Below are 16,632 nucleotides of genomic sequence, written 5' to 3'. Positions count from 1 at the left end.
AATTTATTTAAGCTTGCAAATAATATTGGACATAAATTTATTACAAACTGATTTGTAGAAAATTGTATAAAACCCACACATAAGATTGACATGTATCTCTTGATATGTGAGAATCACATGTTTTAATAGAATATGCTTCTCACATGTTATTTTAATAGCGCAAATAGAAAAACATGTGCTTCTCACATGTTTTTTTTTTTTTTTTTTTGAAATCAATTTCATAACTAATAAAACAAATAGGGAGAACTCCCTTGTTCAGTACGGACAAGCTCTGAAATTAAGTTAGGAAAAGACTTAAGACCCGATGAAGACCCTGTTGAGCTGCTAAACAAGCCAACCTATGAGCCACAACATTACAATTGCGATTAACGTAAGAAACGCCCCATTCAGAGATAAATTGAAGAAACAATCGAGTATCGTCGATGATGCTGCCAAAGCAAGTAGGTTGAAGACCATCCGAATTCAGAGCTTCCACAACCATCTTCGCATCCCCCTCCATTCTGAGCTTTTGAAACCCCGTAGCCTTCAATAATTCAACCCCTGTTCGTGCTGCAAAAGCCTCCGCCATAGAAGGGTCGAAAATATACGGGATATGCGAACACATACAAGCATTCACTCTACCCTTGAAATCTCGAGCTCTTAAACCCACCCCCATAACTTTTTTGGCCTTATCAAGAGCCGCATCCCAATTCATTTTGATCCAGTCAATTGGGGGTTTTTCCCATAAAGAGGGACGGGGTGAGACAACAACAACAACCGGGCAAGACAGGGAGGAGCGAATTTGTTGGAACTCAGAGAGAGATTCTCTTGCCTCAATCACCAAACACTTGGGGGGCAAAAGCTTACCTCCGAAAACAATCCGATTCCTGCGAGTCCACAGTTTATGCACCGTGATTGCCATCAACTCCAACTCTGAGACCTCCAACAGAGAGCTCAAATCGTGGAAAATTGCCAAAAAAATCCCCTTCGGCAATGGTACACTTTTGTATTCATTTGGAACATTTAGCCCACACAGCAATAGACATCGCGTAACGCCAAAGAAAGTGTCCAGAAGTGTCCACCTCCACTTCGCACTGAGGACAAAAAGGCTCCAAGACAACCTTCCGATGGTACAAATTCTCCTTCGTGGGTAAAATGTTGTTACATCCTCGCCACAAGAAGAGATGACCCACCCGTGGAACATTCAGCTTCCATAGAAGCTTCCAAAAAGGATTGGCCGTCACGGGCATAGAGCAGCTTCCCAAATTGTTTGATCTGCTCTCAAGTCCCAGATGATAAGCGCTTCGTACGGAATATTCACCATTCTTAGTATTGGGCCATCTCAATCGATCATGCTGGGAGCGTGGGGGCAATGGCCATTCCACAGATTTGAGCTACCACCGGAGTTGGGAAAATGCTTTCAATCATCGGTATGTTCCACCAATTTGTGTCCTAATTGATCAATTCATTGACTATTGCATTAGCATTGGCCAAAAAAGATGTATAGGATGTACCATGAATTAGGGAGTTAGGAAGCCATTTGTCCCGCCATATACGAATTTTTTCCCCAGTCCCCACTTGCCACATTAACCCCTTATTTAGCAATATCTTCGAGTTCTAGGTTGATCTCCAGGCAAAGGAAGGTCTTTGGCCAAACTGAGACTCCAGAAAATCCACCCTAGGAAAATATTTAGCACTAAAAACTTTAACAACCAACGACTCAGGATGATGGATAAACCTCCACCTATGCTTGGCTAGTAATGCCAAGTTAAACATCTCAAGATCTCTAGCGCCCCCCCCCCCCCCCCCCGAATCTCTGCTTCACCCAAGCTTAAGCCAACTTGACCAAGCAATTTTGGACATGTTTTCCTTACGGCCCCACCAAAGCTTGGCCATTAAGGAGTTAATCTCTCGGCACAGGGCCATTAAGGAGTTAAACGCTCATTGTGTATATTGGATTAGCCTGCAGCACAGCCTTGAGGAGGATTTCTTTCCCAGCATGGGAAAGAAATTTCTCTTGCTACCCATTCATCTTGCGCCAAATTCTACCCTCAATATCATTAAAAGCACTGATCTTAGACCGTCCGATGAGAGCTAGGAGGCCAAGATAACATGCATAATGTTAAGTAGAAGCCACCCCCACTGCACCCATCATTGAGCTCCACCTTGCTAGGTCTGTGTTCCGGCTGAAGAAATAGGAGGTCTTGCCACGATTCACCTTTTGGCCCGACACATCCTCATAACAGGAGAGCACCTCTTGGATTTTCCCCCACTCTCGCAGGTTAGCCCGACAAAAAAGAAGGCTGTCATCTACAAAGAAGAGATGATTAATAGTGATACCGCCTCGGGCAATAGGAATCCCGAACAACAAGCCTTCCCTTTCATTGAAATGCAGTAAAGAGCTCATGGCCTCGTACAAAGAATGAATAGGTACAGTGTGAGGGGATCACCTTGACGAATCCCCCGTGATGGTGTGATATTGCCATGCGGTTGCCCATTAATGAGGATAGAATAAGAGACCGACCGCACACAAGACATTAGGAGGCCGATCCATCCCTCCGCAAACCCCATCTTCCTCATAACCGCCTCCAAAAAACCCACTCCAATCGATCGTACGCTTTGCTCATATCGAGCTTTAAGGCCATAAAACCCTCCTTCCCCTTCAACCGGGAATCCATCGTGTACAACGTTTCAAACGCCACAAGGAAATTGTTGGTGATGAGCCTATCAGGGATAAAAGCACTCTGTTCCAGTGAAATAACATAAGGAAGAACCTTCTTAAGCCGATTAGCAAGGACTTTAGATATAAGTTTGTAGATCACGTTGTAGAGACTGATAGGACGATACTCCGTGATCTTAGTAGGAGAGCTAACCTTTGGTATGAGAACAATGTCGGTTGCATTCAGCTTTGCGTCAAAAGGTGCACCATTCAAAAATTGTAGCACTGCCCTACTAACCTCACTGCCTGTTGTAGCCTAAGATTTCTGGGAAAAAAAAAAAAAAAGCAGGAAAACTGTCCGGTCCCAGAGCTTTAAGAGGATGCATTTGTGACAATGCAAGATGGACTTCGGCCTCCACAAAAAGGTTGCATCAAAGTGGTATTCATCTCATTAGTGACAGAAGGTTCCATGTGAGCAAGACACTCAGAAACTCGAGAAGGACCTTGGGAAGCAAACATCGTCTCATAATAGGAGATAAAAGCCGAACTAACCTCAGCCTTCTTCTTCCAAACCCTCCCCTCCTCATCACAAATCTGGTGAATACCATTTACCTTACAACGATGATTAGCCCAAGAGTGAAAATATTGAGTGTTGCGATCACCCCTTCGGTACCAATTCTGCTTCGATCTTTGTTTCCACTTAATATCCTCCCTCTCCAATATCTCATCAATCTCACCTTGAAGCCATTGGATAGTGCCAATATTGCTGGGGTTCTCTTGGTGTTGAATCCTCTGCAACTATTGAGTTTTCTGTTTCGAAACCTTGCCCGAATTGCCAAACTTCTTCCAACTCCACTGAGAGAAAGAATGTTGGTAGGAGGAAAGCTTCATTTGAATTGACAGCATAGGCTCCCCACTAGGAATATCTTCTACCTAAGCATCCTTTAGCACCTCCAGCCATTCTGCATCCGAGGTCTAACTATCTTTAAATTTGAAACCCCTCCGAAAAAGGGGCTGATCCGGTAGGGCAGCAACAACACAAACCTATACAGGGGTGTGATTGGATGTTCTAACTGCTAAAATGTTAACAATAAACTCCGGAAGAAGGCTAAACCATTCCCTATTAGCCACGGCACGATCCAGCCGTTCTTTGGTAAATGTAGCATCGGTTCTATGATTACTCCAAATAAAATGCGACCCATGATAACCAAGATCACCCAGGTGGCAATCTTTTAGAATAGTTCGAAACCCATCCATTTAGGATTCCACCCTTAGCGTCGCCCCATCCTTTTCAGATTGTTCAATGATTTCGTTGAAATCCCCAACACACATCCAAGGAGAAGGGGAAAAAGACTGCAAATGACGAAGCAACTCCCAAGAGCCAACACGCTAGCCACACACAGGATTCCCATAAAAACAGGTTAGCTTCCAATGAGGTTGCCCCGAACTATCCATGATTGTGGTGTTAATGTGTCGAGCAGAAAAATTGAAAATCTCCAAAGCTCCCCCCTCCCGCCAAAGCAAAGCTAACCCACCACTTCTCCCCATCGGGTCCACCACAAAACAGCCTGTAAAACCTAGCTTTACTCTAATCCATTCCATCTATTGTTTTCGACATAAAGTTTCGATAAGGAATACAAAACTAGGCTGCTTTTCCTTCACTATCTGGCAAAGGTCCCGAACTGCCCATGGGTTCCCAAGTCCTCGGCAATTCCAACTTAAGATATTCATTGCGGCAGGGGGGGCTGTACATCAGCCTCCGCCATTGCCTTAGATTTCTTTTGAATGGATTCCGGGGTAGCCAAAAGCTTAGCAGGCCCCAGTTTCCTCTTTCTCACAACCGATCGAGAAGATATCGATCCATTAACTGATATTCGTGCTTGTTTCTTACACTTTCGTAAAGACTGAGTCTGTGGCCCTTGCTTGGCGTTGAACATAACAAAGCAATCCTGCGCTTGAGAACTCACCTTCTTAGCAGAGGGAGAAGATGATGGTACAGACAAACAAGAGTCAGTCTTAGCCACCAACACCATTGCAGTCGGATTAGAACCTCTCGGAACCATATCCACCACATCTGTAGCCACATCCTTCTCAACAGCTGACATATCCTGCCCCTGCAAGGACACTTTAGAGCATTGCATGGAAGAGCTGACTGGGACCGGAACTACATCAAGACATATGGAAACCTGGGGATGTGTTCCTAGATCTTTCTGCCCTTACTGGAAATAACCTCCTACACGGTACCAGTGTTAAGGGAACACGTGTCCTTAAGCCTCCCCCCATGTAGACGTGGGGAGACGTTTAAGGAGAAGTCGCTAGCGTGGGTTGCCAGAAATCCCTCCTGCATGGGACCAGTTGATGAATGGATGTAACTACTATCTGGTTGAGCCCCCGCCCCCACTGGCCAAAACTTCCCATCGTCGGTCCTGACTGAGGAAGAGAGACAAGCATGTGATCCACCATGGCTCACAATATGTAGAATTGGACGACTCTCCAACCCAATGGACTTGCCAGTTGGTCCTTCCACTCTGGATCCTGTCCTTGTGGGCAAAGAAAACTGAGCATTCCTACCAACCATTGGACGTCGACCAGCAGCATTGGCCCGAAGCCAGGTGCCGAATTGTACCTTAGAGAAAACACCCTGCAAAACAGGATCCTTTGTATGCAAGCATCCCTCCAGCCCATGACGAATCACCCCGCAATGGAAACAAAACCTAGGGAGCCTCTCATACTAAAAAGCAATCCAAGTCGAAACTCCATTAATCTTTAGCAAACGACCTCTCACCATAGGCTTTGAAATGTCCAAACGGATATGCACTCGAAGGTAATCCCCCCACCCCACACCAAATTCATCCGTCTCGACCCCCTCCACTTGTCCCACCAAGCTGCCCAGTTGAACGCCCATGGTTTCACACATGCACGATAGAGGGAAATGGAGCATACGAACCCAAAATGAAACCTATTCAAAATCTACACAAGCAGGATCAATAGACCCATTATACACCTCCATAGCAAATAGTTGTCCCTCAAACACCCATGGGCGGCCTTCAAGGACCCGTTCCTTATCCCACGCATGTTCAAACTCTAAGAGAAATAGATTTTCCCCTAGTGTTTTAAACATAGTTGTTCCATCCGGTCGCCATCCCCGCAGTAACGTAGACTTTATAGTATCCTTCCCTATAGTACGATCCACAAATAACTTCCTCACCATACAAGATTTACCTCCGTCAACAATGTGGTTCTGCCCCTAATCAGTCGCCTCCACCAATATACTCTCCTCCTCTGATAGCAAGAAATTCTTCCAACTCACCATGAGATCATCCGCCATAGTGAAATAATCAAGAACTCTTCTTTCCAATCAACAAAGACAAGAAAAAAACTACTTTCTCCTCTATGGATTCAGGAATCCCCTAGAGATAAAAAAAAAAGAGCTGCAAATTGGATATGTTTTTAAAAAATAAAGTTTTTAAACTATATAGATAATTTGCTTCTCACATGTTTAAATGACACATATCACTCTTATATGTGGGTTGTACGAAATTTCCTACAAACCGGTTTGTAGGGAATTTTTGTCTATTTACAATTGCATATAGATTTAGATAGTAATCTAAAATGCCAATAACCTCATACACGGATAGCGGATAATAACCACAATAACCACACGGATGCGGATATTGATTGCATTATACAGATACGAATACCTGAAAGTGATAATCGCATTTTGCGAATATGGATGCGAATATTGCTAATAACTGCATCCGCATTCATATTTTCACTTTTAGTCCAGAGTAAAAAGTGGAATTAGGTGGATAGGAATTAAGATGCTATTGAACGGCCACAACGGGTTTTCAATGTGTTATGACCTTGTAAATTTGTAATGGCAGGAAACAGATTCTCCAATTCAAATGAACGGGAGAGTACCTTGTCAATGTAAAGTAGAGATAAAATTGTCTTTTTACATTTTTTGTTGGACATTTTTTTCCTTACTTTTACAAGATTTGAAAGATTCAAATACGTAATTTTAAGGATGTGTGTTTCACATTGCGATTTCGTAGACAAAAAATACAATTCTAAACTAAATCATAAAAAATTAATTGTTGGGAATTGGGATTTGAAAATGTAGAAAAATCTACATTTTCAAATAGTAGGCAATCATTTTTTTTTTTTGAAAACACACAATTTTAAAAGGCTAAACTATGATTTTAAAGGTCAAACTGCGATTTTGCCAAATGCTTAACTGCGTTTTTAACAATTACATTTTCAAATCGCAAATTTTAAAATCATTACTTTTTGAAATCATAAACCTAAATGGACCCTAAGCCCGATTCATAATTTTTTTTCGAAAAGATTAGGGATAATTGGGATTTATATTTTTAAATATTGATAATATTTTGGGATGATTTTTGGTCTTAGGGAGGGAGAACTCAAATTTATGATACGAGTTATTATTAAAAATATTTTGAATAGTTATGACGAAACCACGACACTTTTATAAATTTAATCTACAGTATATTTTACTATTTTTTAACCTTAACTCGAAAACTAAAGATATGTAATTCGAAAATATTTTCCATTAACTAATATTTTTGTACCAAACCCAAAAAATATTTATGTATATATAGAGAAGTACATATAACCTCTTCAAATTATTATCTCATTGTCAATATTTTTTAAACTATCAATTGTATCAATGTTCCCCCTAAATTATCAAAAAAAAATTAATGTCTCACATATTAACAAAAATATCCTTCATAAAATTATTAAAATTAAAAAAAAAACTAAAAAATTATAAAATAACAAAAAAGTTATACAAAAAATAAAAAAAAACTAGTTTTTCTTTTTTCTTTTTTTCTTTTTTTTCGTTTCTTTTTTTTTTTTTAATTTTTTTCCTTTTTTTTTTTTTTTTAGTTTCTTCTTCAATTTTTTTTTTTAGTTTTAATTTTTTATCTTTTAATTTTAGTTTTTTAATTTATTTATTTTTTCGAATTTATAAAGACATTTTTTGTCTTAATGAAAAATTTATGGGTCATTTTTGTTGGCCTTAGCTCTTAGGATAGATATTGACATTTTTTGATAATTTAAGGAGAGATATTGACACAATTGATAATTTGGAGGGACATTAATAATTGAATGATAATTTAAAAGAGATAAATACAGAATATTTTCTTAAAAAACGTTTCTAAATTCTAAGTTGAAATAAACACGGTCTAAAATAATCAAATGTCTTTTTTTTTTTTTTTTTTAATTAAATTTTTGTAAGTAAATCAAATTTTTGTGAGCCCGAGGCTGGGCCTGGGCAGGTTTCAGGTAGCCCAATATAACTGAGTTCTTATTCATCCGGTACAACGGATAAAATTCCAGTTTTCAAAATTTAACCTTCTAAAAATTCGAAATTCCCTCCCCCCCCCCCCCCCCTCTCTCTCTCTCTCCCCCCCCCCCAAACGCACAGCGACATCGACATGGGTGTGAAGAACTTATGGGATATCCTAGAATCATGCAAGAAAACTTTCCCACTCCACCATCTCCAGTAAGTTCCCACTCTTTTTTCCCTTATTTCCATTTTTTTTTTTGGAAAAAAGAATTATGGGTTATATGAATATGCTTTTGATTTTGGGGTTAGGAACAAGAGGTTGTGCATAGATCTCTCCTGCTGGATGGTTCAACTTCAAAACGTAAATAAATCGCACTCCTCTATGAAGGAGAAGTCTTATCTTAGAGGTCTCTTTCATCGCCTCAGAGCTCTCATCGCTCTTAATTGCAGCCTAATTTTCGTTACAGGTACTTGCGTGCCCCCCCCCCCTTTTTTTTTTTTCCTTTTGTTTTCCTGGGTTCTCTTCAATTGTGTTTTAAATTCTGTTATTTGCTGATATTTGACATTTTCATAGTTGTGAAGATTGGATGTTTGGTTCTTGTAAAAGAATTATCAATGGGCTTGATTTTTAAGAATAATTTGTCTCTATGTCTCAGTACTTTTTTTTGTTCTCTTCTGAAGTGAGGCTCTCTACTTATACTAAGTACATGGGATTCAGCTCCTTTATGGTTAATATGTCAATTTTTGCTTATCTACGTAAATGAAAAAGAATGTATTTAGTTAAGATGTCTTTGCTTTCCAGAGCATTTGACTACGTTTCTGAAATTTAAGTTATCTTTATTGGCTGTAGATGGATCAATTCCTGCTATTAAGCTATCAACTTATAGGCGCCGCTTAAATTCAGGAAGTGAGGTGATAATCCTTGTATGCAATAGACCATGTTGTATACCTTCTTTACACTTTTTTAGTTCTTCATACTAAATTCTTTTAGTTTATGAAGGCAGGTTACTCTAGATGAAAGAAACTTGCAGAAGGTGACCTCACTACGAAGAAATATGGGATCTGAGTTTTCATGCATGATCAAAGAGGCAAAAGTTTTGGCCGTGGCACTTGGTATCCCTTGTTTAGATGGGTAATCTTTACTGTTACACTAAATTGTCATACATTTTAGGTAGTTTTGCCCCTTTTATCTTCTATTGGAAACGAAAAGATTTGGACCAACTCTATATATTTTTATGTTCATCTAAATTCAGGATTGAGGAGGCGGAAGCACAGTGTGCTTTGTTAAACTCAGAATCGTTATGTGTGAGTGGAAATTTTTTACTGTTAGTTATATAGGAGTATCGGATGTCCACTGGAGATTCATAATGTGTACCATCTTGTTATCATCGTAAACATCATCAACATTGTTATCATCATTTTCAATTGTCATTAACATTTCCATAATGACTATTAGGATGGATGTTTCACTTCGGATTCTGATGTCTTCCTATTTGGTGCAAGGACAGTGTATAGGGATATCTGCCTTGGTTCGTAGATGCTCATTTGCTTGTCTCTTGACTTTCCTTAGATTGAATTATTTTCTGCTTACTAATTAGGAATCCATTTTTTCTAATAAATTAGGAGATGGCGGCCATGTCGTCTGCTATGAAATGGCAGACATTGAGGGACAGCTTGGATTTGGAAGGAACTCACTGGTAATTTCTAGCTGTCTTGTAAATGTAAATGTAATGATGGAGCCTTTTCGTTCTGGTTGATTTGATAATTCTTTTGGTATGCAATTGAGTGAGGAGTGATCATGATGCATAGTAGTATCTTCAAAGTTTATTTTTTCAATTAACGCCATAATTATGGGCAAATTCGAGAGAACAAGAGGTTGACATTTAAGCTGTAAAAGCAGTTGTGCTTGGCTTTAAGATATGGCAGGAATCTCTCATTTAGCTCCTATACATGACAAGAGTTAATTTTCTCTTTTAGGAATTGTTCTTCGAGAAGCTACTCATATGGAATTGTTCACATGTGTTTGTGTGAAGCTTTGCTGTAAATACATTAGTCATAAGCTACTTCATTTTCTCCGCAAGGAATGGCATTTATGAACAGATTTATTTAGGATTATGTTTGTACATATTCAAATGGGATTGGGATTCTTTCTCTATTAACAAGCTTGGTGACTCAGTGAATTGTAATCTTCAGATTACCCTCGCCCTACTTCTTGGTGGTGACTACTCCCAAGGAGTTTATGGTCTGGGTCCCGTAAGTTCTAAACTTGTTCCTTCTCTTTGGTAGACTACATTTTTCTTTTTTCACTTGTCAGATTGCATTTAGAATGGTAAATCGAAGCTTATGCTGTAATACTAAATTTTCTTTCTCTTTAGGAGTCGGCTTGTCAGATTGTTAAATCCGTTGGAGACAATGTTGTCCTTCAAAAAGTTGCATCTGAAGGACTGTCCTTTGTAAAGAAGAAAAGAGGTTCAAAGAAACAGGGGCCTGTTTCCAAGGGCAATGACAAGGAGAACTCACTGGATCAAGAGATAAATATTAATGGTGAATCTTAGAAACCTATCAGTTCATGTAACTGGCCTGCTTGTCTATTATGCTGTTTTAGGAGACTTTTGTCAGTCTCCAAAATGAAGACTTCATGCGTTCATAGTTGTGCTTAAGTTAAATTTATTTGTGCTTAAGTAGATGGAAATATAGGATAATGCTCTTTGAGCTTTGAGATAAATTCATATAAAAAAGGGTTTTTGAGATGACTTCGATAGATCTTTTATTAACTGCTTTAGTAGATATTCTGACATGATAAACAATTGCAGTATGTGTGTATCTATACCATTGTCTGATTGGTCGACCTTGACCCTTGTTATTTTGAGGTCATTTAGAATTCAGAGTTTCCCTTGATTGGATACCGCTCTTGTGGCCCACACTCAAATAGTGCTTTACCTAGATGCTGTTCTGCTGTCTTTAAGATGACTTTGGCAGTTTCTCTATTAAATGCTTTAGTAGATATATTTTGACATGATAGATAATTGCATTATGTGTGTCTACATATACCATATTCTCATTGGTCGACTTTGGCCCTTGTTATTTTTAGGTGATCTAGAATTTAGAGCTTACTCTCATGGTCCACACTCAACTAGTGCTTTACATGTGGATGTCAAATCAACTGCTGTGTCTTAACACATTTCGAGAAAACCAGTTAGCTCTGGGTTCACGCTTGACGTGAAAACCTTAAGTCAGGCTCCCTTCACTTTTTGAAAGCAAGAAAGTGAGAATTTATCTATTAAGATTAATTTTAAGTAATCTAGTTTAATGTAATAATCTAATGCATTATTGAATTGAACATGCGATTCTTGGAATTCTCTCACTTATTAATATTTTTTAACAAGAAATGTGAAAATTAAACTTGCGAAAAAAATGTCTAGTCTAATGGGTAGGACAAAGTTTTTCTAACCTTTTGTATAGTTTCAAATCGTATTGGAAATAATTATATTTCCATATATTTTGTTGTTGATGAGGATATGTTGGTTATATTGATGTGGAGGTGAACATTTTTCTCATGCTTTTCTTGGATTTATGTCATTCCAAGTGGGAGGCTTGTTTTATGCCCCAGTTATAGAGATATATACAATTATAAATAGATCCATTTAATCCACGCCTGTGTGGGTATGTGTGTAAACTAGCTAGATGCTTATATGTTGATCTTCAGTTCCAAATATTTGGTTTGACAAAATGGAAGAGTTTACATTGCTGTTACCATTGAATTTTTTTATGGTTGTGTAGGAAGTGAGCACGATTCACAAAGCAATGATCAGTTCTTGCAAGTTATCAATGCTTATTTGAAGCCCAAGTGTCACTCGGTAGATTCTGATACCGTGCATAGGTAAACATCAGTTTCGTTGTATGTACAGATGCTAGTTGCTGCATATGGGAGAATGATGAGCAATGCACTATATTATTAGGTTTTGTTTTTGGTGCCTTGCAAGATTGCAGACAGCTTCTTTATTTTTTCTAAATAATAATAATAATAATAATAATATTAATGACAGTTAGCGCTCAATGCTCTTTCTGTCCTTTCTTTAATAATAATGACCGTTGTAGCGCTAAGAAAGTTAAACAGTTAAAAAATTGTTACTTTTGATAATTTTCTAGACATGGGAATTCAAGATGTATCTCGATGAAAGGAGTAATTAGATAAAATTCTTAAAAAGAATGCAGTCTCTCTGGCTCCATTATAATTTTGGAAATATTGATATCTATTAGTTTTCTATATATGTATTAATACCCGATAATGAATTATAATTTTAGATTTTAGTTACTTGATTTTACAATTGATTTGTAGCATATGAATTCTTGTTATTTTGACATTTAATTTAATTTAATTTTTTTTCATTTTTTGATGATAGCACATATGAGAGCATCTCAACAGACTAGGGAAAATGTTTATATTAGCTAAATTTAGCTCATATTACCCCTTTTTTTACCTCCAGCAGATTAGCTAGAGGCCACTTTTTTTTTTTTTTTTTGATTGGTAATTTACACATGGTGGGACTTGAACCTAGGCCCTTATCTTCCACCTTGCTACCAAGGGAGGAAGTACCATTTCAGCTAAAGCTCATTGGCTACTACAAGCTTGGTCACTAGCCCATACAAAATGCTTCATAAGCGCCTGCACCTGATATTTGAATGAGAATCACCATGTAATTGTGCTGGAGTCTTGTAGTGCTAGATACCTCAATTTCTTGTGCCACGACATATACATCCATCTGAACCTGTGAACAGGTCAATAGGGTGCACCAAAAGCAGTGAAACTCAAGCTGTCAGCTTACAATCAGCTGGCTAAGTTGTTGATTTTATTGTTCTTATCCTATCAAGAACTGGGCTGGTTATTATAATGTGAAAGCCAGAGAGTGAAGTTACATTTTAAATGCTTCACCTTTGTAGGGCTTCTGCTCAATATCCTTTTCAACGTGCCAAACTTCAGCAGATATGTGCTCAGTTCTTTGGGTGGCCTCCAGAGAAAACAGGTTCTTCATTTGTTCCCTCACTTATATATTGATGCCTTATATGCTCTTGCATACATACATCAAATGTAAGAATTTTGCAAGCATTGTGTAGATTTTGATTGTCTTAAATAGTTAAGAGTTTGTAGTGGCTAAATGGGAGTCAAGGTTTTTGTCTACTGTCCTCAGTTAATACCAAAACAAGATTCTCAAGCGAATTCAGAACGTTGGATTTTTCCAATGGCCAATGTTTTGCAAATTACTTCAGTGGCTTAAAGTTGTGCAAGTCTTCAAATTCTGGAATCTAAATCTCAGTTGATTAAGAAAATATGCTATAGTTGTAGGACATTTATATTTGAGAATTGTCATGCTGAACATTTCAAGAGCATGAACCTGTATCCACCTGTGTGGAACACTTGCCTGTGGAGTTATAAAAGAATTCACCTCCGGTTACCCAAGATACGTGCAGAATCTTATGGGTGTTACACATTTTTTCTGTGACGAAACTAAATACATAGCTAGGAAGCACAGATTTCAAAATACCTGCTATTCCCATATGTAACACATGTATGATACGGGTAAACGGGATACGTATTAGACATATATTATATGGACTCAACAGGATATGGCTTGGGAACAGCGTGAATAGAGCATGGATACAGCACAGATAGGTTTGGGGTAAAATTAGATTTTTCTTCAGAAAAAGTGGGTATTTAAATGTACATGAGGGAGAACACAGATTTGTATACCCCCTGTTGTAGTTACCTAAAAAAAAAAAACATTGTACACCACCTGTACTTCTTTTTATAAAATTCTTAAATACTTAAAAAACTTGGGGGGTCCGCGCGGGGGAGGGTGGGGGGGGGGGGGGGGGGGGGGTGGGTCTCAAAATTCCAAATCTCTATAAATGATAAACATGAGGTGTGGATCATATCTTCTTGTGTTTTTCTTTGGCTCAAAAGTTTGGTTATTTGTAGCTATTTTATCCTTATGGTGTTTGTTCTTCATCTTTTAAAGTAGAAGCTGGCATATGTAATGATATAATAATTACCTATGATATACATGTTTTGTCATATCCTACATTTTAGGAAATGATGTTCCAACGTCTGTACTAATATTAGTATTAGTGCTTCCTAGATACATAGTTAATGTACTAAGTATGGTCTCCATAAGAAAACTAAAACCCAAACCTATACATAGATCAAGACATGTTTAATATTATAACTTCATAAAGACAAACATATAGTTCTGTCAATATTTCTTGATGTTTCGGAGTTGCTGTGTTGGACATGTTGTGTCCTCTTCATGACACCATTCTCATATCTTTGTCCAAAATCATTTTGGACTTTGACGTTATAGAGTATCATAAAATATGTTATCTGTAACATTTCCTTTCCTAGTTCCTAAGTCACAAAGTGGTCTTTTCAATCTTTGTTCATTTTCTGTTTCTTTTTTCCTTTTCTTTTTTGGCTTTCTTGTCGGTATTTTGTTAGCTTATTCATGATTCATGGCTCAGATGAGTATATCCTTCCAAAGATTGCTGAAAGAGATTTACGGCGATTTTGTAATTTGCGTTCCACTTCATCAGATCTAGGACTGAAGCTTCCACTGCACAAGGTACTACTGTTCTTTCTGTCACTAGTTCTTCCTGTTTCTTTATTCTTAATGCATTACTCAAGACAAAATTATGATATGAGAGGATTCTGTTCGGTCATTCATGTTCTTCAAACTTCCGTGGTTGTACTGTTAGTCCTAACCTGGAATATTTTGACAATGGCATGTTTGGGATCTCATAAAAGATTGAAAAATTCGTTGTGATTTGCGTTATATTGAAAGCATATTCTATCCTTTTGCTTGGACAATTATCAAAATTGGAGCGACTAGCTCTTTTCATTGCATTATGCCAAGAAGCATTTCTGGCATCCTTTTATTTTAGTTACAGTTGAAAATAAGTTCTGATTTTAAATTTTTCATTATACAGTGCAATGACTTTGTCCATAGGATGCAAATTGCCCTTTCTTATTTAAAAAACACAGTTGATGAAGTCTGAGTGAATATGCTATTTGTACTTTTCTATCCTCAACCATTTTGTGGTGTATTTGGTTTTCCATTCCCCTTTCATATTACTAGCAATATTTCCCAATTGCAGATGCCAGTAAAATGCCCTTTAGCTCGAATTATCAAGCACCGAAGGGCTCAAGGAAGAGATTGTTATGAGGTTTCATGGGAGAATTTAGATGGAATTGAAACTTCCATAGTACCATCAGAGCTCGTACAGAGGTATTGAGTTTAATTATAATGTAGTGACTTAATTCTTGTTGGATGGTGCTGCATCTAATCAGAGGGGTGTCGGGTTGCATGAGCATTGAAAGCTCTTTTTTTTGTTTGAGAATGCAACTTGGAAGTGCGGGATGCTTTCTAGTGGAAACTTAGGTTTTTCGAGAACCAATAAAATATTTTTTCCTTTTTCCTAGTTTTTGTTCTTGGAGTTTTGCCAAATATGCAAGTAAAAAAAAAGAATGTGTTCAAATATAACAAATCTCTCAAAATAATGCATTGAGAGGAGCACATCAAGAGGACTGTTATTAATCCATTGTATCATTATGCAGTGAACTTCTTGCAAAAGGTTAATTCTGTTTACATGTTTTTCTGACGTTGTCTAGGCGCAAGAGGGTGTCCAGTTCTACTTATTGAATCAAAGTAGCAAAAATTATACAACCATTTCCCAGAAATTTCTTAGGGATATTCTGGATAAGCATATAATACTGTCTCCTATTAACAATCTAATATCTTCTAATACCACGATACTTGTTATCTTGTTTACTTTTATTTGTCTCAAGTGCCTGTCCTGAGAAGATTGTGGAATTTGAGAGAAAAGCTGAAGAGAAGAAACAAAATCACCGAAAAGCCAGGCAAAAGAAATCAGAAAAGGGATCTTCTGTGGCTGAAATTGATCTAAAACTCCAAAGACTATTACTTGACATTGAATTGGGAAGCAGTTCTGTTCATGATCCCTCCTTTTCTTCTGTGTTGATATCAGGAAACTGTACTGCTGCAACAGAAGTTGATCTAACAAACCAAGATATGTTACTTGATCCAAAGTGCAGTGCTAACTGCAATGGTGATATGTCTTGCTATCAAGTTGGTAAAAGTGAGGTCATTGACCTCTTAAGCCCTCCCCCAACAAGACAACACCATACTGTTTCCAAATTTCCACAATCAAATTGTCAAGATATTGATGTGATTGATTTGAGTGAGTCGGAAACTGATGTGTCACCTGAACATGAGAGGAAGGCAAGAGAACTGAGGTTATTCTTAGCCAGCATTAGGGATGATGTCCCCTGAACATCCATGAAGGTCAAATTCTGTAGAAAGGAAGAAATCTAATGTAGTCCTAGTTTGAAATTCCTCCCAATGACACTGTTTTTGTGTCTTGTATCTCTTAAGTTTCCTCTTTGGTAGTAGAGATACTGTAGTGTATCAAAATCATATTTAGATGTAGTGCAATGATACTGGATAAATTATTGTATAAGGCTCAAATTTAGTTCAAATTCATTCTTTCTCATATATTAGTTCCCTGGGTTTTGACATTCCTAGTAGATTCTGATTTTGTTTGTGGGAGGTCCCAGATACAAACTGTATCTTATGTATTTATTTACGTTTTGAGCTAAGAGTAATGTGTT

At 37.8% G+C, this 16,632-nt stretch overlaps 1 protein-coding gene across 2 annotated transcripts; it reads left to right on the top strand.

Moving 5' to 3' along the window:
- Positions 1–8,053: 8,053 nt before the first annotated feature.
- Positions 8,054–16,532, top strand: LOC133860918 (single-strand DNA endonuclease 1). 2 transcript variants are annotated; one of them, XM_062296585.1, is made up of 14 exons: positions 8,054–8,165; positions 8,259–8,416; positions 8,800–8,861; positions 8,954–9,081; positions 9,203–9,254; positions 9,406–9,478; positions 9,573–9,646; positions 10,143–10,202; positions 10,325–10,493; positions 11,730–11,829; positions 12,891–12,973; positions 14,466–14,566; positions 15,099–15,229; positions 15,790–16,532. In XM_062296585.1, the coding sequence occupies exons 1-14, from the start codon at positions 8,098–8,100 to the stop codon at positions 16,292–16,294; spliced, it is 1,764 nt and encodes a 587-aa protein (XP_062152569.1). In that variant the 5' UTR covers positions 8,054–8,097; the 3' UTR covers positions 16,295–16,532. The 2 variants fall into 2 exon arrangements, with proteins under 2 accessions (XP_062152569.1, XP_062152570.1); XM_062296586.1 differs by lacking the exon at positions 8,054–8,165 and having other exon boundaries at positions 8,343–8,416; positions 8,950–9,081; positions 15,790–16,525.
- The last annotated feature ends 100 nt before the right edge of the window (positions 16,533–16,632 follow it).

The sequence above is a fragment of the Alnus glutinosa genome, chromosome 2 (genome assembly GCF_958979055.1).
Source record: "Alnus glutinosa chromosome 2, dhAlnGlut1.1, whole genome shotgun sequence".
NCBI classification, from domain to species: Eukaryota; Viridiplantae; Streptophyta; class Magnoliopsida; order Fagales; family Betulaceae; genus Alnus; species Alnus glutinosa.
Note: the sequence above shows the minus strand (reverse complement) of the source record. Positions and strands in the feature narration are given on the sequence as shown.

Bases quoted from the DNA above. Each gene is read 5' to 3' on its own strand.
- LOC133860918 (XM_062296585.1), top strand. From the start codon at position 8,098: ATGGGTGTGAAGAACTTATGGGATATCCTAGAATCATGCAAGAAAACT. The intron at 14,567-15,098 runs GTACTACTGTTC...TCCCAATTGCAG, and splicing joins TGAAGCTTCCACTGCACAAG to ATGCCAGTAAAATGCCCTTT. The intron at 15,230-15,789 runs GTATTGAGTTTA...ATTTGTCTCAAG, and splicing joins CCATCAGAGCTCGTACAGAG to TGCCTGTCCTGAGAAGATTG.